We start from the raw sequence: 26,664 nt of genomic DNA on the forward strand, positions 1-26,664 counted from the left end.
GATCGATGCCAGGACTGCCTGACTGGCCCTTGTGCTGGTGGCACATAAAAAGCACCATCCAAATGTAGCCGATGTCAATGACCTCTGACTGGCTCCCATACCAGTAGCATGGAAAATGAACTTTAAACAATGATGATGATGATGACTATAACGTGTATTCATTCATTTAATTCATCATATAATCCTTACTGAACTTTGATTAGCAGATTAGAAATTGGTTAGTTAAATACGATTTTTCTTCTTCTACAAAGCCTCTTTTGGCTGCAATGCACAAAAATGTATGCATCAGAACCTATTTCTATACAAAAGACTTGAAGTAACATGTGAGCTTTCATCATGTAATAATAATTTCAGTATATGATAAATAATTTTACATGTCTGCACTTAAATGCATGCCACACATTATACAATAGAATTATACATTTGTAAATCAGAGCAGATAAAAAAAGCTAGCTCATCAGATCACTAAAACATCATAGTTACACTTATGCTTCAATTCTAGAATTGACATGAACAGCATGAAAACCAAGTTTATCCCCCAAATGTGTCTCCAGTGAAAATGCTTCCCTATAACTTTTAACAGGGCCTTAGGTTCAAATCAGATGGCTATGTGAAGCTGCTGGAGATTCTGGGCAAACCATGACTTGAGAGATTGCTGCTGGAAGGCCTAATGTGTGGCAGCAGGATACAGCTCTTTGCCATATTTCCAGAAAGAGGCAGAAGTGGTTGTCAAATAATTTCTATGACTTCACCAACCCCTAACACATCAGAAGTGGTGATGTCCTCTCCCAATCCCATACAAGTAATGGTAACACCTCTGGTCCTACATTGAAGATAACTGGTCATAAAAATCAGCACAGAATGGGAATTAATTCTAAGCCTGGTAGGAAAACCTGAAATTTTCAAGTTTTCCAACTATGTCTGTTAGATGGATTTCATTTACTCTATAACGTCATATATAAATGTCAAGTAATCACCCCACATTCCCACCAGACTAGGGTTTACATTGGCAGAACCATTGATTTTAAGTGCCATTACCAGGCTCACCTGAATTAATTCTCAAATGGAGCCTCTAAACTCTCTATCTCACAAGCTAAATACATTGAACCACAAAAGAAACACAATTTTTTCAAATGTCATTTTTATATAGTAAATTCTAAAAATTTCTAGCATGGCCACAGCTTATGAGCTGAAACTAGATAAAGATAAAGATAAAGATTATCCATGTTGCATCACATGGCCCTTACAGTGCTCACAGAACATTGAACTACACTTATAATGTTCCTATTTTAATACCCAGCATGAACCATCATGATACAAGTAACTCTTCTAATATTTAGATGACTTCTAGTCCTCCATGTTAGCCAACTTTTTCTCAACTACAACTTTGTTATTGCTCTCCAATGTCATTAACTATTCACTAATACATCAAGCTGTTCCTGAAAAGAGGAGACATAAATTATCATCAAATTTAATCTGAACAACCTGCATATATGCATGCATGCATGCATGTATGTATGTATGTATGTATGTATGTATGTATGTATGTATGTATGTATGTATGTATGTATGTATGTATGTATGTATGTATGTATGTCACACACACAACTGGGGCCCCAGCTGAATTTTCTCCTCAAGCTATTAATCATCAGTCATCATTACCATCACTTGCCCTACTGTAGTATACAGCAACTGATGTTAAATGAAAGCAGAACTGTATATTTCATTGTCACTTTCTTTAATGTTAATTATCTTTCTCACTACCTGGAACTATTTCACTTAAATCCATCCTTTATTTTTAATATTTTCCCTCTTCTCTCACATTTTACATTGATTAATCTTCTGTGCCACCAAATTATCTATCTTTCTTTACTACCATACATCTCTCACTCTCTCCATGCACTGTTTGCCTTCTTTCCCATCATGCTCTTGCAACCCACCCACCCACACTCCTCTCTCATCCTTCCTGTCTACTGTATTACTGTTACTATTCTACTTCTCTTCATCATATTCTGTATTGTCAATCATCACTTCAATACTTTCTCTCCAAAGTATATTTATCATAGACCACCCCTGAAACCTTTGTTCTTTATTCATTATATTTTTCTTTTCCCATTCTCCATCTCTAACTATCTCTCATTCTCTTGCAAGCTCTATCCAACTACTTCTTGTTCTCACTTCATGCATTTCTGTTCGCCTTCTTGTTCATTGAAAGTCCACCATGACACTTCAACAATACTATTTTACCTCTTTTTCTTACTCTAACCAAGTTACTTCCACTCACTCATCTATGTGAGTAGCTATGTAGCCCTTCTACAACAAGAAAGACATTCTCTTGTGACTCCTTCTTTCATCTCCTAGCAGAAAGCAGACTCCCTCTCTACCCTAGCTCCACTCAGTCAAAGAAGATCTTAGTCTTGCAAGCTGTATGTTAATCTCACTAGTACTGATGCTACAAAAATAAGCTTTCCACACACTCTTCAAAGTGGTTGGCATTATGAAGGACATCCACCTATAGAAATTGTCTATCATATGCCAGCATAGAACAAGGATGTTAAAAGATGAGGATAATTTTCTTCCCCAACCAAAAGAAAAGGAAAAAAATTAAAGGCAATATAGGAACCTGAACCTCTGTATCAATTAAAGTCATTTTTGACATTCTGTAATCCACATTAAGTAAGTGGATGTTTATATTAGGATTTGGCAAATTTGTTGCATCTTCTGGCTGCTTAGAGAGTTTCCTTGCATGGGATGAAGAAAATTCAGAAGCAGAATTCATCTGCATGCACTGCTGAGCCTGTGATCTGAATCCGTGTTGATTTTTGAGACCCCCTTCAGTCATGACTGACCATGGGATTGCACCTAGAAAGTTACGCTCCTAGGCAAGGTTGTTTATGGAAGACCAGCAGTTGCCCATGCATACTGGCCTCCCATCTCCATGCCACCAGTGTTATCCAAGGGAAAGGTAAAGGCCAATACAGTTTGGCACCTGTGAGGTCGCAACTCATTTCTACAGCTGAGTGAAATGGAGCAACATGAAATAAAATGTCTAGCTCAAGAACACAACATTCAGCCAGGTCCGGGATTCAAACTCACAACCTCACGATTGTAAACTCGATGCTCAAACCACTGAGTCATGCACCTTCACATTGACTTCATGGTAGCATCAACTAAATTATTGCTACTGCTTTGAAAAACTGTTAAAAGAACATGAATGATAAGTGAAGCTTCGACCATTCGACCGTGGTCGAGACAATGGAATTTACTATGTTACGCCAGACTTTACGGTCCATCATAGCATTACAGAGGTCCTGTTGCTGGATGCCTGTATCCCTGGAGATTACATCAGGGTAGGAGAGTGTGCGCCCTACTGTGTGGACTAAAATGTCCAATACAAGAGATTAGCACCAATATTAATGTTGTCTGTGTGTCAACTGTGTAAGTTGAAGCATCTAATTAGGGGTGCATGATGAGAATAGAATAAAGCTAACTATAAATCTCTCAGAATGATTGGTCTGCTGAATACCAATTTTTATGTACAAAATCATTCAAGCAAGGGCCAGGACTAAAGATAATTATTAATTGTAATGAATGCAGAAGGCTGAAGCTTTTCTCAGGATAAGAGATGAGAATAAGATGACAACCAGTCACACAAGCCTAGTTATAAAGGAAACTTACAAGTCAAGTCATGTTAAGGAATATAGAAACAAAAGATGAATCTTACCAATGAAATAACAATATAATTACAGAGATGTACTTGCATAGCAAGTGACCTGATCTGAGATCATGTGCTGGAACGAAAACAATTGCAGTGTGGAAGGTGTTTATAAGCCATTTAAGAAACACACAAAATCCGTTAGATTCACTTCAACATTTAAATTTAATTTGCCAAAATATTTTTGTCGCTTTGAGACCACGCCAAAATTTCACTGACAAAATTCCGTGCTGGCTTATAAACACCTTCCACACTGCAATAATATAATTCTATACAAAAAAATAGTAGACATGGACTAAGCTCACACAAACTTCAGTCAAATAGTTTAAGAATAAACTTAGTACATACATAGCAGCTAGAAAAATTGTGTTTGACTGAACAAAGAAAAGAACATTATTTTTAATTTTTGATACAGGAGAAAGGACTTGGAAGAAAAATTACACCCTAGGAGAAAATCCCACTTCTGCCACCAATTTGATTTAAAGCAGCAACAGCAGAAGAAATTTTATAAAACATCTATGTGGTTAATTGATATAAAGCTACTGAGTTAATGTGAAGTATATTTGCCATCTAAATATGGCTAACCACTAAGGGTGGACGTTACTGTAGCTTGTAGCCCCTGGAGAACATCTTCTCCAGCTGGCTATAGGCACACTTTCTGTGCCCTATCGGTATTTGCAAAGGGAGGTCATCCCTCCCTCGTCAACCTAAGTGATACACACGGACTGCAGTTTCTGAGTACGACAATCACCAGTTTTCGATGAAGGGGTTCCAATGCAAATACATATATCCTTTTTCCAGTGGCTTTCGTCAATCAAAAACCGGTGATTGTTGTGCGGTGATGACGGTTACACCACCCAGAAACTGCAGTCCGCGCGTATCACTTAGGTTGACAAGGGAGGGATGACCTCCCTTTGCAAATACCGATAGGTCACAGAAAGTGTGTCAATAGCCAGCTGGAGAAGATGTTCTCCTGGGGCTACGAGCTACAGCAACATCCACCCTTAGTGGTTATCCATATTTAGATGGCAAATATACTTTACATTGTCGTGCAGTTATTGTCTATACCTCGTTCAGAGATTTATTATTGCTTGTATACACTTTTTCAAGATCAGTGACGAAAGCCACTGGAAAAAGGATATATGTATTTGCATTGGGACCCTCCACCGAAAACTGGTGATTTTTTTCGAGTTGTTGAAGTCGGAGCGTTAATGTGAGTAATTAATTGTTCATTTTTGCTGGTCGTCGTTATCATTGTTAATATTGTTTAATTTTTGTGTCGTTATATTTTCCCATTGAGGAAAATGGAGAAGTCGCCAGCAGGCGGCCGCAGCTATGCAGCTACAACTGGGAGAGGAACAGAGGAAAGAACACTAAAGACTTATGGAATATTAGTCGACGACAGGAAAATAAAAGCTTGCGAGAAGCTGATAAAGAAGGAGGGGGAAACGATAAAATTAACGCCACCCGAAGAGCTGACGAACAGCATACTAAAGAAAACGGTGACCTACAAGACCACGAAGGTCGCCATGAAGAAAATAGAAATAGCAGCAGTAGAAGAAATTGTAAAAGTGTTGGAAGGTATTAAAAAGTTTATAACCTTCAGAACGAGAGGCAGAAGGTATGCCACTGTGGATGTGCGATTCAGATCGGAGGAGGAAGCATTAAAATATGCGACGGAGGCAATTCGTTCGGAAGAATGGATCCTTTTGCCATCATATTGCGGAAAACGTGTAGCAAAAGTTCCGGTCGGTCAAGTGCCCTCCCCCCCCCCCCCAGCTGGAGGAGGAATGGCTAATGACAGCCATTATGTATAACATGAAAGATGGGGCCAGAATACTAAAGGCCAGCAGAACATATATGCAGGACTACTGGGGCTATGGATTGGAATTAACAATCCAGGCAACAGTAGAAGACCTCAATAGAATAACCAAGGAGATAGTGTTGCCTGACGGTTTCTCATTGAGAACGAAGGTGAAGGGCAGACCGCCGGTGTGTTTTGAATGTGGCGAAAAGGGACATATGAAGGCGAGATGCCCACAGAAACAACAGAGAGAAAATCAAGAAAATATCGAACAGGCAGAGACGGTCGAGAGTAGTGAAAAAGCAGCGGAAGAGGGTTTCACGACAGTGGAAAGAAAAAGAAGGAGGAGCAGTAGGGCAAGCCCGCCACTGACTGACCAGAAAAAGAAGAAAGAAGAGGTGGAAAAGGAAGACGTAACGAGAAAGAAAGATAACAAAAGTAAGGCGAAGAAGGGAAGTGAAAAAATAATTAAGAAGTTGTGTGACAATGAGCCAGAGAAGAAGGAAACAAGGATGAGGACGACATGTGATTTGGCAGAAGTTTCAGAGACTCAGCTACAAGAGGGTGAGATGGAGTAACTGTTTATAGTGGAGATAGAGAAGAATATTGTTCCAGCCTCAGAGAAGAGTACAGAGGAACCTATATTGGGAGAGGAAGAAAGGAGAAAGCCTAGAAGAGGGAAGAAACAATGGAATTTTTTTTACCTAAACAAGGAAGTGGAAAAGGAAATTTTGAAGTTTAAAAACATCGTAAGGGTGAAAATGCCCAGAGACACGTACTCTGAGAGAGTGAAAGGTTTGGTCGCCGATAAGGTGGTTTATGAAAAACTTAGAGACAGGTGCGGTGATAGAATCGACCCTGGCAGAACGGTAGTGGAGTTCAATGAGCTGCCAACAGTAATCGAACTGAGAGAGCTGGAGCAGTATATGAAGCGTTAAAAGGAAAACAAAAAAGTTTTTTAAAAAAAGAAAAAAGAGAAAGGAAAGAGTATTTCTGAAGAAAAAATGACATTTAATGAACAGAAAAAAAGAGGAAAAATCAGATAAAATAAGACTGTAATAACAGAATGTAAAAACGTTCCAATGGTACTGCATGTGGAGTGGGGCCCATGCAGCCATTTCATTTGTCATTATTATATAATATTCATTTTCATCCGTTTTATGTTTATTGTCCCCACTGTGGTGTTGTGTCTGTCCTTGTAGTGTCCCCTCTGTGTTGTGGCCTTAGTGCCAAATAAAGAAATGCGAAAACCGGTGATTGTCGCGCGCGCGGAGGTGTTTGTGTCGGTTTTTCGGATTTGCGGTTGTGAGTTGAATTTTGTCGATTATTGTTGTTGGAAACTGTTGCATCGTGTTGAATTGTTGAATTCTTTGTTGGGTATGCAAGCCCAAACTTATGCGGGAACAGCAGGCAAAAGCCTGGCTGCGAACGAATTACAGTTAAAAGAAATAATTATCGAGAAGGAAAATCTGAGGAAATACTACGACAGCTTCAAGAAGGAAGGAGACTGTCTGAGGGTTACACCACCTGAAGACGAAGTGAAAAAAGAGGAGAAAAAAACCATAACATACAGAACATGGAATGTGGTCTCAAAAAGATTAGAAGAAGCAGAAGTGGAAGAGATTGAAAAATGTCTACAAGAAATAAAAGGAAGAACTACCTTCTACAATAGAGGTAGAAAATACGCTACGGTAGACGTTCGTTTCGAAAATGAAGATGAAGCAAAAAGGAACGCAACAACAGTGTTGAGATCGGAAAAATGGGTATTACTCCCTAGTTATTGCGGAAAAAGAGCGGCGAGGATACGAATAAGCAAAATTCCACCGGAACTTGATACCGAAAGAATAGTAGCTGCAATAATCTACAACTGCAAAGAGAACGTGGACATACTTAAGGTGGAAAAGTCGAATGAAATAAACTGGTGGGGTTATGCGGTAGAAGCCTTAATCCACATAACCATGCCAGATTTGTATAACATCCCGGAGGAGTTGGTGTTCCCCGATGAGACACGACTGAGAGTCGTGGTGGAGGGGAGACCTCCGGTGTGTTATAAATGTAAGAGAAGAGGGCACATGAAGGATGTGTGTCCTGAAGGAGAAATACAAGTGAAGAAGATAACACTGGAGGAAGCAATAAGAGTTTTGACAGAGGATTTAGGAGATAATATGGAAAGTGACGACGAGTTAGTGAAAGAGAAGGAAGGGGAAAGAACAGAAGAAAAAGAGGATAGAAAGCGAACACGGGTGGAATCACCACCCAAAGACCAAAAAAAGAAAAAAAAACGAAAAAGAAGTATGCTGACGAGACAGAGGATCGAACACACGAAGGGAGAGATGCAGCAACTAAAGTGAGTGGAGGTTCAAGGTGGGAGGAATGGGAAAAATAGTCAGCAAAAGTGGAAGAATGTCTGAAAGTATGCAAGGAAGGAGGAAGACCTAAAGGAAAGAATCTCAGAGCTGTAATATTGTACACAAAAGATAAAGAAATTGAGAAAAAATTGGCAATAACGAAAAATCTAACGAGAGTAAAATTGAACCCGAGAATATACGATAACCAAATGAAGGCTGCAATAGTGGAAAAAGAGACGGTAAATAAATTAAGAAATTTGTTTTCAGATACAGCTGTGGCCATGGTGCATTATGTTCAATATGACAGTTTGCCCGGAGTTATAGAACAAGATGAATTACTCGTTTACATTACGGCCGAACACCCCAGATAGTATAACTGTAATCATTTCATTGTAAATGAAACTGCGAGCTTTGGGGGTCTCGTAAGTCATTTCATTTAATTCATTGTTAATATTTCATTTCATTTCATATCATCCTTTTTGTATTTTTAATATATGTACCCCATGTCCTGTATTGTATTGTTATGTCCCCTCTGCATTCAGGCCATTGTGCCTATAATAAAGAGAAAGGTGATTGTCATGCGCGTCGTTGAAGTGTTGCTTTTTGCGGAGTTGGAGTTTATGATATTGTGAGTTGTAGAAATTGTTATTAGAAATTGTTTGAATTTTGAAAATTATTTTGTAGCTACCCTTTGTGGGTATGCAAACAATAAGTTACGCCCAGGCAGCAGGCAAAAGCCTGTCAGCTGACATGTTACAGCTGAAAGAAGTATTAATTGAGAAGGAAGGTTTGAAGAAATATTTCGAAAATTTCAAGAAGGAGGGTGATTGCTTACGGATCACACCGCCGGAGGAAGATGCAGAAAAAGTGAGGAAAAAGATTATTGTATATAGAATGTGGAGTGTGACCAACAAGAAAATAGAAGTGGCAGAAACAGACGACATTGAGGAATGTCTTACGGAAATTAAAGACAGCACGACCTCCTACGCAAGAGGAAGGAAGTTCGCCACCGTGGAGGTGCAGTTTGAAAGTGAGGAGGAGGCCAAGAAACATGCTACCATGATACTAAGAACAGCTAGGTGGATGCTTCTCTCGTCCTATTGTGAAAAACGAGCAACCAAGGTGAAAATAGGAAAGGTGCCGCCGGAGTTAGAGGTAGAGAGACTTGTAGCAGCTATAATTTGTAATTGTAGGGAGGATGTGGACATCCTAAAGGTTGAAAGATCGAGAGACGTCAACTGGTGGAGTTATGGTGTGGAAGCATTGATACATATAACCCTGCCAGATTTGTACAACATTGCAGAAGAGTTAGTGCTCCCTGACGAAACCCGACTGAGAGTGGTGGTGGAGGGGAGAACACCAATATGTTATAACTGTAAAAGAATGGGACATATGCAAGCAAGGTGTCCCCTAAGAGAAGCGCAGGCAAAAGAGGGGAAAATGTGCAGTGACGCAGCGAGAGCAGAGAAAGAAGAAAAAGAGGAAAAAGAAAAAGAGGAAGAAAAAACAGCGGAAAGAAAGAGAACAAGGGTGGAAGAAAATGAAGGAAGAAAGACAACAGCAATTAGAAAAAGTACAGAGATTCGAACCCAGGAACTGAAGACAGTGACAATGAGTGAAGAGGGTAAAGCCAGAAAAGAGAAATGCGGAGAATGGAGGAGGGAGGTGATTTAGAGAGTAAATCATGTAAAACAAACAGGACGACCTACGGGAGAAAACATAAGAAGCTTAATTTTTTACGAAAAAAATATGGAGATTGAAAAAAGATTAACAAAAACAAAAGGACTGATACGAGTGAAATTAGAAAACGGCATGTTCGATCCAAGCGCTAGAGCGGTGTTAATAGAAAAAGAAAAAATAGACAAATTGGTAGAGACATTTAAAGAAAAGATTAAAGTAAGTAAAATAGACGTTCGCTATGATAGCCTGCCCAACGTGATTGGGATGGAGGATGTCATCGAATATATATCTGATGGATAAGTAGAACAGTTGCAAAATGTATAAATGAAACTGCGAGCTTGAGGGACTCGTAAGCCATTCCATTTCCCATTACACATAACTCATTTCATATTCATTATTTGTTTTATGTACCCCAAATTTTGTATTGTTTTGTATGTAAATTGTAATGTCCTTTTTTATATTCAGTCTACATGCCTATAATAAAGAGAAAGGTGATTGTCGTGCGCTGATGACGGGTCAATACCCAGAAACTGCAGTCCATGCATATCACTTAGGTTGATGAGGGAGGGATGACCTCCCTTTGCAAATACCGATAGGGCACAGAAAGTGTGTCAACAGCCAGCTGGAGAAGATTTCTCCTGGGGCTACAAGCTACAGGAACATCTACCCTTAGTGGTTAGCCATATTTAGATGGCAAATATACTTCACATTGTCGTGCAGTTACTGTCTATACCTCGTTCAGAGATTTATTATCATTGAGTTAATGTTTTTCTGGAATCTAGAATTCTTCAAGAAACCAATGTATCTGACTTAAAATCTATGTTCACCTTCCAGTCAAGAAAGAGTAGGATGGTAACATACATATTAATCAACAGAGGGCATTTTACAAAGCGGTGTCTCATATATTTGTAGGTACACTACACAATCATTTATCCGGCATCATTATGACCAGGAGAATGCCAGATTAGTGATTTTGCTAGATTATCAATTGATTAAGTATGATTGGTTAGGTTACGTTAGGTAAAATACCCTGTAAATCAGTACAAGTTGGTTAATAAGGAAAAGAGAAACATCAAATGAACTTTTAGTGAAATTTTAATGAAATCAAATGAAATTTTAATAAAACCCTGGTAAAATGAGTGGTAAAGTACTGGACTGGTACACTAATTCTGTTGACATATACAAAGATCATCACTGAGGTGAGGGGATATCAGAATTATCACCTTCTTGAGGTGAAGGGCTGTCAGGACTCCCATCTTCATCATCTTGTAAGGTAAGTGAAATATCAGGAACTGACTGTGATGGCGGTAGCACATCTGGGCAAGATGATGTTGAATGCACTAGATTTTCAAGTGATGACACCTCTGTTGTATACTTTCTAGTTACTTTTTTTTAACATAACTTGCAAGCTAAGCTGTTTTGTATATCTTGGCCTTTCTTTAATTAGCTTATCCTGCAGCATATAACAGTTCATTATTTCTTCCTCTAGACCTTTTAGCAGTTCACCTGTTGGCTGAATAAACTGATGAATAGAAACTTTTTCTCTTACATCTTACTCATTTTTATCACTGCTTTCTCCTTCACTGTCTTGCTGTTAAGGACTTACAATCATCTGCACAATTTCGTGGTCAGCATTTTCAGCTGATCGCTTTTCATCACACACGGCACAAAACATTAACCCATATCTATCCTTGAAACACTGTAGCCACCTTCACTGTAATCACACTCTTATTCCAGTCCATGTTCCTCATGGAATGTTTTTTGCTTGTTCCTTTACAAGATCACCTGACAGCTCAACATCTTCATTTTCACACAATTTAAACCACTTCATCAATGTGTGATCAAGTTCTACACTTTTGCCAGCTATCATTGTTTTCCTTTTACACATTTGTTTCTTTGATTCACTGTTAGCAAAGGAATGGAATAACTGAGCTTTCTGGAGTTTTTTATGTTGTAAACTGCCAAAGATCCTATGTTGTATAATTCACACAATCTTCACAGACACACTGCTGTCAAATTTTTTCATCTGCTCAACTTTTTCTTTTAAGGACAAAGTACAGTGTTTACACTTTACCCCACATGAAGCACCTCCTTTATGCATAGGGACCATGGCTGGGTCTAAAGGTGAAAAGGGTATAATAATAAATGGAAAAAAAACAAATTGGAAAGGCCTGCCTTTGTTTACAAATGATGCGAGTGTGCTTATGCAGTAAGTAGCACCAAAAATCATACCAGCCAGTTGGTGTGGTAACCTGGGAAACTTGAAATTATTTGAAATTTTTCTAGCTGAAATTAGTGCCAGATTGCTGATTGAATTGGATGACAGATTACCAGATTAGTGATTGTGAACTGTAATTACACTTGACAAAAATGCACATGAAATATGTGCTAAAATAAAATGAACAATAAGATAAAACAGAGTAAGAAACATAGGTTTTAGACAAAAAGAAATCATCAGAAAACTTTTTAATAACATAAAAATGAAGCAACAGGCTATGTTCAATGGACATTATATGAGAAGACAAAACCTAAAAGCACTCAAGGAGAACTAGAAACTTAAAGGAAGAAGAAGCCAAGGAAGATGGAAGGAAAACATGGCTTTCTAGAAAGATAATGCAAAAAAGTTGCCAAGTTGTGCATGAGACAAGATGGGTGAAGGTTCATGATTGCCAACACTGATAGATATAGTACATAAATATTAATGGGATATATAGAGAGTTTTAAATTATAAAATACCTTGAAGATCCAGTGAATGTATATAAGCATGGCCAACCACAGATCCTAAAGCTCCAAACTGCATTGCTCTAAAACAGAAAGAGAAAAAAATATTTCACACTTTTGTTTTAATATTTTTAATAAGATAATTGGTCTGCTAGGTATTATAGTTCCTGTGAGAATATCAACTGGTCAAGTTATTTGGATGTCACTTTAGCTGTGAAAGAGTTGCTAGTTAATATCAGGTTACCAATGCTGCATGGCAAATACATTCAGCATCCAGTTGCTTGAATTATCTAACTGTAAAAGAAGGTACAGTACAAAGTATACAGTCTGGAAATGTAAATATTGGTTACACTATATTTAATTGCCAGTTATTTCAGATTACAGTACTGTGTTCAAGTGTTTTTCTGATCAAAATGTGTCATGGGTCAGTATTCCTATAGATATATTCAAAAAGAAACCCAGAATAAGATGGAGTGATATAGAAAGGAGAGGAAAATTCACAGAGTATTATGACAATGATAAAAGATTAATTTCAATAAAGAATCATTTCCTTTGGCCAAAAGTTAAATTTTTTGCAGTTGTGTTGTATAACTACATCTATGGCATATATTGAATTGGTCAGATGACTTAATGCAATCACCAAATCTAATGCTCTACATATACATGCTTGTAACAAAAGAAACCATACTGTACACTTTTACATGCCATAGTTTATTGTAATGCAGAAGGTATTCCATTTCTTCCTATTTACCTGTAGGATCAGATGGGAATGACGGGATGGTATTGTAGCAGTATTCAAAAAATTTGTAGACAAGTTCTTAGGGTAGTATTTGAAGTGATTGTACATATAGTAGCAAGGATTGAGAGTTGAGCTTGCAACAGCAACAAACTATGTCCCCAGCACAAAATATAATCCATTTATCACTACTACTTAATCATTTAAATTATACTATGATTACTAAAAGAATAAAGAATTTGTAGGCAAATATTGAAAGGTATGTTTCTTATTTTCATAATACATAGAAAGAGATATTCTACAATGATAGGGTGGTAGCAACAACTGATGATCATGTAGTTATAAAATGTAGGTTTTAATAATTTTTAAAGCTACCATGGAATTATAAAATCAGATAATTTTAAGTATTGCTGGACACTGGGTTCCATATAGGCAGCTTATAGTATCTAGATATAATTTACATTATCTATATAGCTATAGAGATAAAGAACATTATTGAATATATCAGCAACTGATTATACTCTAACTTCTTAATTACTTGCCTATTTACTTAACATGGAAAAAAATATTTATTCTTTATGAATTTTGGTGTGTTCATAGTTCAATTCTTCAGGGCCAAAACAAATCAACTGCTGAAGAAAAAGAAGAAAAGGAAAGAAAAGGGCTAGAATTTGGTCTGTGTGTGTTGATACAGAAATACATTGCTTGATTCTAGCCATGAACCATAAGCTTTTGTTCTCTTTTATCATGGGTGAATAGAATTGGCATCTAGTACAGAAATTTGATGCCCAACAACTCCATTATGGTCAGTGGCAGACTTTTGACATTTACTACTATTGGGTCATCCCGTAAATAATGCATTTTTGTTATAGTTCTTTTATTTTTCAAACTTATGATAAACAAAGTTCTTTTTTAATCTAAAATATACTCTCCTTCATTTTCTACAATACTCTTCCGTATATCTGGTAGACTTAGAAGGTTCCTCTTCCAAAATTCACTTATCTGTGACGAAAAATACTCCTCCAGTACTGTTCTGACCTCGCCCACAGAATTCATATTTTTTCCGTCTAAATGATTTTGAAGACTGTGGTATAAATGATAATCAGATGGGGCAATGTCCAGCGAATATGGTGGGTGGGGCATCGTTTACCATTCAAACTTCTCCAGCCTTTGGAATGTCATCCTCGCTGTATGTGACCGAGCATTATCCTGATGGAGGAATACCTTTCATCTTAAAACCAAAACTGGTCGTTTTTCTTCTTGCACTGACTTAAGCCATTCAAGCTGCTCACAGTAGATCTCCTTTGTTATCATTTGGTTTGGGTTTAAATGTGCAAAGTGATTTAAACCTTTCATATTCCACCAAACAGATAACAACACCTTACATGGGTGAAGACCTTCTTTAGCCTGGTGTGCCAGTGTTTCTCCACTCCCCACCAACTGCTTTTGACACTTGACATTTTTATAGAGAATCCATTTCTCATCACCAGTCATTATTTGGTCCAAAAATGGCTCATGTGTGAGACGTGACAACAAAGAAGAGTACACATTCACTCTCTGCACATGATTAGACTCAGAAAGTTTATGAAGAACCTATTGATCCAATTTTTAAACTTTTCCACTGGCATGCAGGTGTCAATGAATGGTTGAACGACCAAATCCAAGCTTCTCTACTAGTTCCTCAACAGTTACAATAGGATTTTGTTCCACCACGGTTTACAGCACATCCTCATCAAGCTCTATAAATCTTCCAGGATGAGGCTCATCTTCTAGGCTGTGGTTTCCAGCTCAGAATTTCTGGAACCACTGTTGACACTGGCTTACGCTTATTGTTCGATCCCCATATACTGCATTTATATTCCTTGCACTTTCCATTGATTTTGCCTTTATTGAACTCATAAAGCAAAATATGCAGAACATGCACCTTTGTCACTTCCATTATAGCTTTGAAAAATAACTGTTAAAATCGAACAGCATTCTTCAAACCTTGAACTAAGAATAAGCACAAGGTAAAATTACTACCTGCTTTTATAGTAAATTGATCCAGTTAGTTTATCTCATTCCCCTCTGACTTTTAGTTCATGCAATTGAAAAAACCGCATATTTATGGGATGACCCAATATATTTTCAGAAACCATGTTAGGTCAATGGAAGGCTTTGGTGTTTACTGCTATATTTTTGGAAGCTATGTGAGGGAAAAGTATTTGTAAATATACAATAACAACAGCAATGATGATAAGAATATCATATTATTCAAAGCACTATTAAAAAAAATAATAATATTAGTAACACTGATACTAAACATGTAATCTATACTGGAAACATTACTAAAAAAATAATAATATTACTAAAAAAATAATAATATTAGTAACACTGATACTAAACATGTAATCTATACTGGAAACATTACTAATAACAAAAACCATAACAGAACTCATAAAAAACAATATGGTGATAAAGACAATAATAAAGAGAACAATAATAGGTATAAGGACAGCAGCAATGTCAGTAGTAACAAAAGTACAGATGGAATTCATAATAATAGTGATGAGGATACGCATAACAGTAAGCATAACAGCAACAGGCATAATTTTAGGATGAGTAGTAAAAAAACAATAAGAAAAATAATACCAATACCAGCAGCATAATAATAATAGTGCTAATTGTGGTGACCCTAATAAACATCCATTAGATGAACAATGCCTTAAGTAAACATGGTTTATAGATGCTCTGTTGTTATGGATAAAACAGTTTACCATTACATAGCTATTGAGCAGCCATCTTCAAATTTTGATATTGTGACCACATTTCATCATTAGACATAGAAATAAAGAAAGATCAACCTTATTAAGCAAGCTAATTTGGGAGCTCAAAGATAACAAAATAAAGTATAATATTAAGAGGTCAATACCGAGCAGTGCACCTCCTTATGACAGAGGGAAAACTAAATGTGAACTTTCCTAGAAGTGTCGTTAATACTTACATCAAAGTATAAAATCCTAAATAAGAGACAGTAATTAGCAGTTTGATGTAAACATTTTTACAACAAAATCTTCAGATCATTCCCTTCATAATTAAGCATATGAACAAGTAGATATGATAACACCTTCACACCTTCCTAGTCCAGCAGTTTAGAGATAATGCATATTAAAATTAAGTGGTAATTGTCAATTTTCTTAATTGCTTGAATTATAGAAGACTCCTTTTGCTTCTCTCTTCTCACTATTTATTTGATGATAAACAAATATCCCTTTTCTTTTTCATATATCCATTCCCCTACTTTTCCCATTTCACTTTCATTTTTATCTAATATTTATTCTTTTCATTACTTTTGTTTTATTTTCGCTTTGTTTGATTTTGTTATGGGTTTATCTTCTTCACTTAGCAATTGTGTAATTTACCCCGTCACCCTATTTGAGACTCATATCTTAACCTTCCTATTGCAACCGTACCAATGTTACCTAGTCCAACAATTTAGGATACATGTAGTCTTACTGTTTATTAAGTCTTATAATTTATCTATTTATGACCCTTAATTACTAGTTCTATTTCTGTTAACTGTTTTGTACTTACATGAACTCCTGATAATTAATTAGATAAATGTTAATAGTTCAGGCTTTAAGCTAAATCGCAATACCATAGCTGATCTTTGGTTTGTATATTTGCAAATATTTCCCCTTTACACAGCTTTCAAAAATATAGCAGTGAATGCCAAAAGCATGCTATTGATCTAATATAGTTTCCAAAAGTATAGTAGAAAATTCCAATAGCCTGCCACTAACCATAAACAGATTGTGGAATATCAAATTTCTTCATTAAATATATATGCCAGCATGGAAGGAGAATGTTAAACGATGATGGTGATGATAATGATGATGATATAAATTCATTTATATATATATTGTTGCTATTATGTTAAACTGTCATATGTACAAAACAAATTTGGCCAAATGCATTTTTTTACAATATTTTTGCTTGCAATAGTCAGTTTTTTTAGTCAAACTATTGTATCTCCTGCTGCTTCAGATGCCAAGATATCAAAAATTGTCAGTGTGGTACAATGGTTTTACTATGGAATGGTGAAACTATTTTTTCATTTTCTGGAAAAGCAATTTTGGACTTACGACACTTTTGCATAATAGCAACGATGTATATAGTATATAGTATATATACACACACACACACATATAAATATATATATGTATATGTATTGACTACACTCACGGAGTGGTTGGCGTTAGGAAGGGCATCCAGCTGTAGAAACAATGCCAGATCAGACTGGAGCCTGGTGCAGCCTCCTGGCTTCCCAGACCCTGGTCGAACCATCCAACCCATGCTAGCACGGAAAACGAACATTAAACAATGATGATGATGATGATGTATATATATATATATATATATATATATATATATATATATATATGTATGACACATACTGTATTGAAATAACATTCCCTTTAATGCACAGATTATATATATCATTCAACTATGGTAGTCCACCATTTCATCAATTGCAGCAGTTTCCAGGCTTCACCACTAATTTAGTTGTCAACTAAATTGCAAACTGTTGACAGTTTTAAAGAGAACACTTTGTCAGCTACACTTTACCATAAATAGTTTGAGATTTGGTTCAGCAGAAAAAAAGTTACATCAAAATATCTGCGACCTCAAGTGGGGCAGTAAGGTACCTATTCACCTTCAATTAACATAAACTTTTTAATTGTAAATTAAAAGTATACCTTTCTTATGCTTAAATGATAGAAAAATGCATGAGGAATTCAGTAGTTGCATTGAACAAAATTTAGTAGAAAAAGAGTTATGAGGTAAAATGTTACCAAATTTCATGTCAGTAAGTAAGAGAGTAAGGGAGTAACGCTTCCACTATAAGAATAAAGAATATATTTCTAAAATCAATGCTTACTTTCTAAGGTGGTGATCTGGCAGAAATGTTAACATGCCAGGTGAAATGCTTAACTGTATTTCGTCTGTCTTTTTGTTTTGAGTTCAAATATTGCCGAAGTCAACTTTGACATACACATTATTCTTTTATTTGTTTCAGTTATTTGATTGTGGCCATTGTGGAGCATCGCCTTTAGTCGAGCAAATCAACCCCAGGACTTATTCTTTGTAAGCCTAGTACTTATTCTATCAGTCTCTTTTGCCGAACCGCTAAGTTACAGGGATGTAAACACACCAGCATTGGTTGTCAAGCGATGTGGGGGGGGGACAAACACAGACACACAAACATATAAAGGGAAAGTTTACGAAAATAAACAAAAGACGAAGACAGGTGGTGTACAAAACAAACAGATGTATTAGTATAGCACTCAGGAATAGAAAAAGTCTTTTACGTTTCGAGCCTATGCTGTTCTACAGAAAGGTACACAGAAAAAACAAGGAGAGAAAAAAAATGTGCGTAGTGGCTAACGATCTATCATGGTGTCTGACTCGGACAAAATGGTCAGACGGGAGGGGGAAAGTAGGAGAGATTACAAGGTCAAGATGACCTCCAATAGAAAGGAGCTCCCAACACAAAGGTGCGTGTGTGTATCATCATCATTCATCATTGTTCGACCATGGTCGAGACAATGGAATTTACCATGCTACACCAGACTTCACGGTCCATCATGGCATTACGGAGGTCCTGTTGCTGGATGCCTGTATCCCTGGAGATTACATCAGGGTAGGAGAGTGTGCGCCCTCTGGTATTGCGAGTAGATGGCTTCCAGAGGAGAAGAGTAGAAATTACTTCTTTTTCAGCTCTACAACAATGTCCAGCAAACTGGACTCTCCTACCTTTCACAAGAGATGACACAGGTGGTAGTTTCCCATATATTTGCATTTTGGTTGGATGGCGCTTCCACGAGAGTGTGTGTATAAGAGAATATGTATGTGCGTGTGAAAGAGGGCTGGTGGTCTGACATACATACATACATATATATATATTTATATATATACGACGGGCTTCTTTCCATTTCTGTCTACCAAATCCACTCATAAGGCTTTGGTCAGCCCGAGGCTATAGTAGAAGACACTTACCCAAGGTGCCATGCAGTGGGACTGAACCCGGAACCATGTGGTTGGTAAGCCACTCCTGCGCCTATAATTTCATTAAAGAGTGACAATGAATAAATTCATGTTTGATAAGAGCCAATACATGAAACTCTCAGCTTTTGACTTACTCTCTAACTTCTGCCGATGATGTATATACGAGGGACGTTCAATAAGTAATGTTCCTGACCCACTTGCAGTTGTTTGATCTAGCTGAAATTTTGCATGTGCAATCATTTATATCTCTATAGATTAAGTAGTAGCTCTGAACCAATTGTGGTTTCTGATTTACAGGTGTTTGAACTGAGTCAAGTGTGAAATGGAGCCTGTTGAGTGTCGAGCAGTGATCCGGTTTTTGTATTTGAAAGGACACACACCACGGGAGGCTTTTGATGAAAAGAAAGTAACTTATGGTGATGATGCCCCATCATATGACCTTGTAAAACGCTGGCATCGTGAATTCAAACATTGTCGTAACTCTGTGGAAACAGCTCCCAGATCTGGTCGCCCCACTTCTGCCATTGATGAGGCATCTGTCTGTCAAGTTGCGGCTGCCATTTTGGAAGATCGATGCATAACTATTCGCCAAATAGCCCATGAGGTCAAGATTAGTACTGAGTCTGTGAAAACTATCATTCATGACCATTTGCATATGCAAAAGGTGTCTGCCAGATGGATTCCCAGGTTGCTCACACCTTTCCAGAAGCAAGAACACGTTGAGTGCTCGAGGATGAATTTGGAGATGTGCCAAGAAGATGAGTCAAAATTTTTCAAAAGACTGATTACATAGGATGAAACCTGGGTCCATCACTATGATCCAGAGACCAAAGCCCAGTCAATGCAGTGGAAGCACCATGACTCTCCTCCTCCAAAGAAGGCAAGGGTGCAGCCCTCCGCTGGCAAGGTCATGTTCACAGTCTTCTGGGACCAGGACGGAGTAGTGATGACAGATTTCCTGGCAAAGGGTACCACAATTGCAGGAGCCTATTATGCTTCACTTTTGAGGAAATTAAGAGAAGCTATCAAAATCAAGAGGTGGAGCAAGATCAGCAAAGGCATCCTCCTGCAGGACAACGGTCCGGTCCACAACTCGCTTGCTCCCAGATCAGAAGCACAGGCGTACGACTATGAACTCCTCCTTCGCCCCCCTACTCTCTTGACCTTGCACCCTCTGATTTTCACCTCTTCCCAGCCATGAAGTTGTTTTTGAAAGATGATGCAGCCTTGATTTATGAAGTCATGTCGTGTTTGGAGGACCAAGCGGGGATCTTCTACAAAAACGGTCTCCAGAGCTGCATCAAACAATGGGAGAAATGCGTAACTCTGGGTGGTTCCTATGTAGAAAAAGACTAATAACTGTGCCAAGTTTCGTTGCTCTACTGCTATGGGAAGTGGGTCAGGGGCATTACTTATTGAACGCCCCTCGTACATATTACATAAATGTGTAAAAAAATCTCATAATGCAATTGAACCAATGAAAGAACCTCTACATGGTCGTTCAACACGCTAAAAATAGCAGCTAATGTATCCCCCTACCTAAATCACATGCCCGAATATTCTTTATCATAATCAAAACACTGTCACAAATTTAAAATGAATTATTGGTCAAAGATTTAATGATGGAAGTTAACAATGTGCTCATGAATTTTGGAAAGAAATTTATCTTCATTTTGAAATGGAATTTCAACAAAAGTTTACATTCATCAAGTATGACACTGCTAGATGTTAACTTTTGCATCAACATACTTGCAAAAATGAAATTTGCAACTGCAATACAACTCCTGGTTGTGGCAGACAATCACAACTACCTATTGATTTAAGAGAAGAGTTGTTTTCGCAACCAACAATTTAAATTTTTGATTACTAAAACCACAACATATTCAATTACAAAAAATTGCAAAACATGTTCGTTCAATACTGAACATGAAATTATGTCCAGAATTGAATTTCCTCCTGAATTTAAATATCTCGTTATTCAAATTAATACATTTCTAATTAATCAAAATATTGATATGGAAGATAGAATCAAATGTGATATAATGAACTTCAGTTCAAAAAGGCAGCAAATATTTGGCACAAATTTTACTCTACAAACTGCTTTTATTCATAGAGGACTGGAGATGATATTTGAGATGAAATCAGTGACAACATCATTACAAAAATACATACTAAATTTCCTCCCAAATTGCCTGACATTGTTTTACTATTTATGGAAAAAAATGTAAAAAAAATAAAAAAACAAAATTCAGTGGAATTGTAACTAAAAATTAAATTTAAGACATAGATTGTATGATTGATTAATGATTATTTAGGAACAAAATTCATATATAAAAAAAATTAACAAGAACATTTTCTTAAATTTGGAAATTAAAAATGTTTTTTTGGTTTATAAAACGTAAAATTGAAGGTACAAACATTTAGGCGCAGCAGTGGCTGTGTGGTAAGTAGCTTGCTTACCAACCACATGGTTCCAGGTTCAGTTCCACTGCGTGGCACCTTGGGCAAGTGTCTTCTACTATAACCTCGGGTCAACCAAAGCCTTGTGAGTGGATTTGGTAGATGGAAACTGAAAGAAGCCCGTCATATATATATATATATATATATATATATATATGTATGTATGTATGTATATGTTTGTGTGTCTGTGTTTGTTCCCCCAACAAACCGATGCTGGTGTGTTTACATCCCCGTCACTTCGTGGTTCGGCAAGAGAGACTGATAGAATAAGTCCTGGGGTCGATTTGCTCGACTAAAGGCGGTGTTCCAGCACAGCCACAGTCAAATGACTGAAACAAACAAATAAAAGAATGAAAAAAATTTAAATATTATCATCACTTACATGGAAAAATTAAAATATTATCTGTCAGTATTTTATAAGATAAAATCCTAAATTATTAATTGACACATTATTAATTATCTTATAACAGCAATGCCTGGAAAAATCATGGATTTTTTTAGGTATTTGAGAAAAAATCATGGAAAAATGCAAGCATGAAAAGTAATAATCTTAAGATTATAAACCTGGAAAAGTACAGGACAAGTTATTACACCTGTAAAAGTATAGGACAAGCTATTACTTCAAGTAAAGTAAAGAATAAGAAACTTTTACTTAAAATATTGCAGCTAAAATTAAAATTTCAATATTAAAAATTATTTTATTATAGTTTACAAATAACACTATACTTATTTAAGTAGAATTTGGCTAATTTACTACATTAAATACAGGAAAAAGTGACTAATTAGACAAACTTACAAATTAGCTGAAGAGTTTTGAACAATAAATTTAAAAGACGAGAACTGTAAAGATGATGAATTAGAAGAACTGGTATTCTTTGTTGCAATATTTTAAGTAAAAAGTTTGTCCTATATTTTTACAGGTGTTATAACTTATCCTGTACTTTTCCAGGTTTATAATCTTAAGAGTATTACTTTCCATGCTCGCATTTTTCCATGTAATATATAAATATATTAAATATATTATCTTATAAGCGTAAAGCTAATAAGTGATCACCATGCATTGACTGAGGTAAATAGTCTAATATTGGGGCATATAAGCCCTTGACGGAAAAAAGTAGGGTTTGCCTAAATGTATGTGTGTACATCCATCAATCCATCTATTCATGTATGCAATGCATGGTGCATTAGCTATTTATCTTTTTACTTGTTTCATTGTGGCCATTTGAGAAGAAAATTATAATCTAAGGAAAACGAAAATATCTATTAGAAAAACCAATATATTTTTATAAAATTTGATACACATAGTCCTGCTTACACATAGCAAACAGCTATTCATTAAACTGCCATCAGACTTGATTACTGCCTCAATACAACTTCTGAAATGATTAAATGCATTGGCCATAACATCCCCAATAGCAGACACCAACAAGTTCTTGATATTGGGAGAATGCCTGTTGGTCTTCCTCTCAATGATGCCCTTGATGTAGTAGCACGGAGGTTTAAATCAGAAAAGTTAGGAGGCCAAATGTTGGGAATAACATGATTATAAAAATTTCCAACCATTCACTTCGGGGTCATGCAGACTGTGTTAGAGGGAGCAGAGTCTTGCTAGAACACATACAGCCTTCTCAACTATTGTCTTGATGTTGGCTGCAGTGACCCTAAGACCTTATATGAAAAAGTAAGGCAGAATAGCATGGCCCTCATTGCTCATGACCCCCAAAACTATCACTGACGATGGGAACTTGGTCTGCATAACAGTAGGGACTTCAGTGGGAATGAAACAAAACCATCCATCATTTATCTTGTTCATTTTTTTTTTATCTTGGACAAAGTTCTTATTATCTGAGAAGACTCAGAGCATGTTAGGCTCCTCGAGATGCTTGAATTTGTTCAGTAAGTACTTTGACCAGATCATATGGTTCTCCTGGGTGTTACTGAATATAGGTTTTTAGACTAATAACAATTGAAAATGCTACTACTTATTCAATGGTCATTAGTATTAACAATCTAAATATTACTACTTATTCATGAAGTTGACAAGTTTAGAAATTTTGAAAACAAAATAAATGAAATAAAACTTCATATACACAAACACGATGCACTGAATTGTCTTTGCACTGAACTGCCATGCAGGAAATTGTCGGTGCTGAATTGTCATGCACGGAATTGTTGATTCATGATATATAGAGTATGTCAGGTATTTGAGAAAAAAATTTTAAGAACCATAAGTGGCCCAGACTTTAACTAAAGATCCTCTCCTTTTTCAGCCCCCACATAGAAGCTCTGAATCTAATGCAGCTGATGAAAAGACATGCCATTCTCAGCACCTTAGCTGCCAACCAAATTGATTCTGAAATTGTGACCATTTGAAATGTCACCAAGTCATTTCATATTTAATACCAGAAAAGAGCTCCTAGCTTTTAGCAGGAATGTGTCTTTCAGAACCAAAAGAAAGAAATATTCTTAACAGTCAGACATAGTCAGTAAAGTCAAGTTTGCCCAGTAAGTCTAGAGCATTGTCAATGAAAATCCTGGCATGTCAATGAGGGCCACTGTCAATCATCTCTAAGTATCAGAGTCAATAATCAAATGTGGTGCACTGAAGACATCAGGCACAAATTTTATGCTATGAGTATACCATTTCATTACTGTTACTTTACAAACCTAGGATGGTATATTTTTCCTTTTTGGAATTTCAGTTGATTACAAACATTTACTAATTCAAAAATTTAAAAAAACGAGCTCTATGGAGTGAATTTTATGAGAGAAAGGGTGTGAACACATTTTATTAAATGGATTTTGCTATTGTTTAGATAGAAAACCTCAAAATGGAAAACTTCAAAAGGGCAATGTACTGAAGACAAATGCAAAGGTTGTATCCATGTTAATGGAAGTTTACGGAAAGATGTCAAGGAGCATAGTCATGCACCACAGCCAGCAGTATTAGCAATGAAGTAGATGCTTTCAAATATTCATGAGAGGGCTGAAGCATCAAATGATGTCCTGAGAACAATGATCCAAGAGAATTATCTTTGCATTGAACTGTCCTTGCACTGAATTGTCATGTATGAAATTGCCAGCGTGGAATTGCCATACATGGAATTATTGGGGTGCCCCAATCATCATCATCATCATCATCATTTAGCGTCCGTTTTCCATGCTAGCATGAGTTGGACGGTTCTACTGGGGTCTGTGAAGCCAGAAGGCTTCATCAGGCCCAGTCAAATCTGGCAGTGTTTCTACGGCTGGATGCCCTTCCTAACGCCAACCACTCCGTGAGTGTAGTGGGTGCTTTTTACGTGCCACCCGCACTGGTGCCAGACAGAGCTGGCAAACGGCCACGAACGGATGGTGCTTTTTATGTGCCACCGGCACGAGGGCCAGGCGAGGCTGGCAACGGACACGAAACGGGGCGGTGCTGGCAACGGTCGCGAAACGGAAAGTTCTCTTACATGCCACCGGCACTGGTAACACATCTGCAATTTCCATTGATCGATTTCCATTGATCGATTTCGATTCTGATCCTCACTTGCCTCAATGGGTCTTCACAAGCAGAGTTTCGACATGCCACCGGCACTGGTAGCACATCCGCAATTTCCATTGATCGATTTCGATTCTGATCCTCACTTGCCTCAACACGTCTTCACAAGTAGAGTTTTGTGTCCCAAGAAGGGAAGGTATGCATACGTAGGCTGGCTCCATCCCATGTAGAAGGCCACGGGTTGTGGACTCACTTGTCCTGCCGGGTCTTCTCGCGCACAGCACACTTCCAGAGGTCTCGGTCTCTATATATATATATATATATATATATATATATATATATGAATACATACATACATGTATGTATGTAAATACATATATTGATACATATATATACACACACACACACACACACACACACACACACACACGAAGGATGTATGAAAAGTTTTGTTTTGAGCCTAACCTAGAAATGGGGCTGCTATATAGCTGAAATAATTTTTTCTGATAAGTACAGTCTTTTCGGAATATTCTTAATCATTTTCATGTTTCTGATATTTTTTTTTTTTTTTGTTGCAGATTTTTGAATAAACAAGTGTCGAGGTTACAAGGAAAATGGAGAAAACTGAGTATCGTGCTGTCATAAAGTACCTTCATTTGAAAGGCATGGCTCCATCAGAAATCCATGAAGATATGGTTAGAACCTTAACAGACAATGCTCCTTCATATGCAACAGCCAAATGCCGCGTAAATGAATTCAAGCGTGACAGAGAGAGTGTGGAAGATGATCCCAGACCAAGGAGACCTCCAACTACCACCACCAAGGACAACCTTAGCCTTACTCTTGGAATGATAATGCAAGATCGCCGAATATTATGTCATCAGATAGCCGAGAGACTAGACATCTCAACTGAAAGAGCAGACAACATTGTGACAAAAGAACTTAGGTTCTCAAAGGTTTCCGCAAGGTAGGTCCCTAGCCTTTTGACTCTTGGACAGAAATGCACCAGGTGCACTCTCTTCATGGGCAATCTGGAACTGTTTGAAACCAATGAAGAGAATTTTCTTGCTTATTTCATTACTATGGACGACATTTGGGTTCATCACCACCAACCTGAAACCAAAGAACAATCAAAGCAGTGGAAGCACACATCTTCTCCTACCACAAAGAAGGCCAGGGTCATTCATTCAGCTGGCAAGGTCATCGCGTCCGTATTTTTGGATTCTCAAGGTGTCTTGCTGATCGATTACCTTGAAAAAGGTCACACAGTAACAAGGCTGTATTATTCTCAGCTACTGAAATGCCTCCGAGAAGCAATCAAAGAAAAAAGGCCGGGAATGCTCACCAGAGGAGTCCTTTTCATCACGACAATGCTCCACTCCACACTTCAGTTGTTGCCATGGAAACAATTAGTGATTGTGGATACGAACTTGTTCCCCATCTGCTTTATTCACCAGACTTAGCTCTCTCTCACTTTCATCTATCTCCAAAAATGAAAAAAAGCCCTGTCTGGTCACCATTTTGCCAGTAACAATGATGTCAAAGATGCCGTAGGAAGTTTCTTGGAGTCTCACGCAAAAGAGTTCTTCTACAACAGTATAATGGCACTTCAGCACCACTGGAGAAAGTGTTCAGCCATTGAGGGGGATTATGTTGAAAAATAAATCT

At 37.3% G+C, this 26,664-nt stretch overlaps 1 protein-coding gene and 1 long non-coding RNA gene across 3 annotated transcripts in view; one reads left to right on the top strand and one right to left on the bottom strand.

Annotated features, from left to right (window-relative positions):
- LOC115217952 (membrane metallo-endopeptidase-like 1) overlaps positions 1-26,664 on the bottom strand; it is a 227,942-nt gene that overhangs the window by 30,221 nt on the left and 171,057 nt on the right. For both annotated transcript variants that reach the window (XM_029787671.2, XM_036508066.1), the window contains exon 17: positions 12,284-12,351. In XM_029787671.2, coding sequence (XP_029643531.2) covers positions 12,284-12,351 — 68 coding nt within the window. The remainder of the gene's footprint in view (positions 1-12,283; positions 12,352-26,664) is intronic.
- LOC118765684 lies at positions 7,388-25,735 on the top strand. The gene is made up of 4 exons (XR_005001552.1): positions 7,388-7,399; positions 7,485-7,488; positions 10,382-10,391; positions 25,575-25,735. It is a non-coding gene; the product is annotated as an uncharacterized LOC118765684 (long non-coding RNA).

Source organism: Octopus sinensis, linkage group LG12 (genome assembly GCF_006345805.1).
Source record: "Octopus sinensis linkage group LG12, ASM634580v1, whole genome shotgun sequence".
NCBI lineage: Eukaryota > Metazoa > Mollusca > Cephalopoda > Octopoda > Octopodidae > Octopus > Octopus sinensis.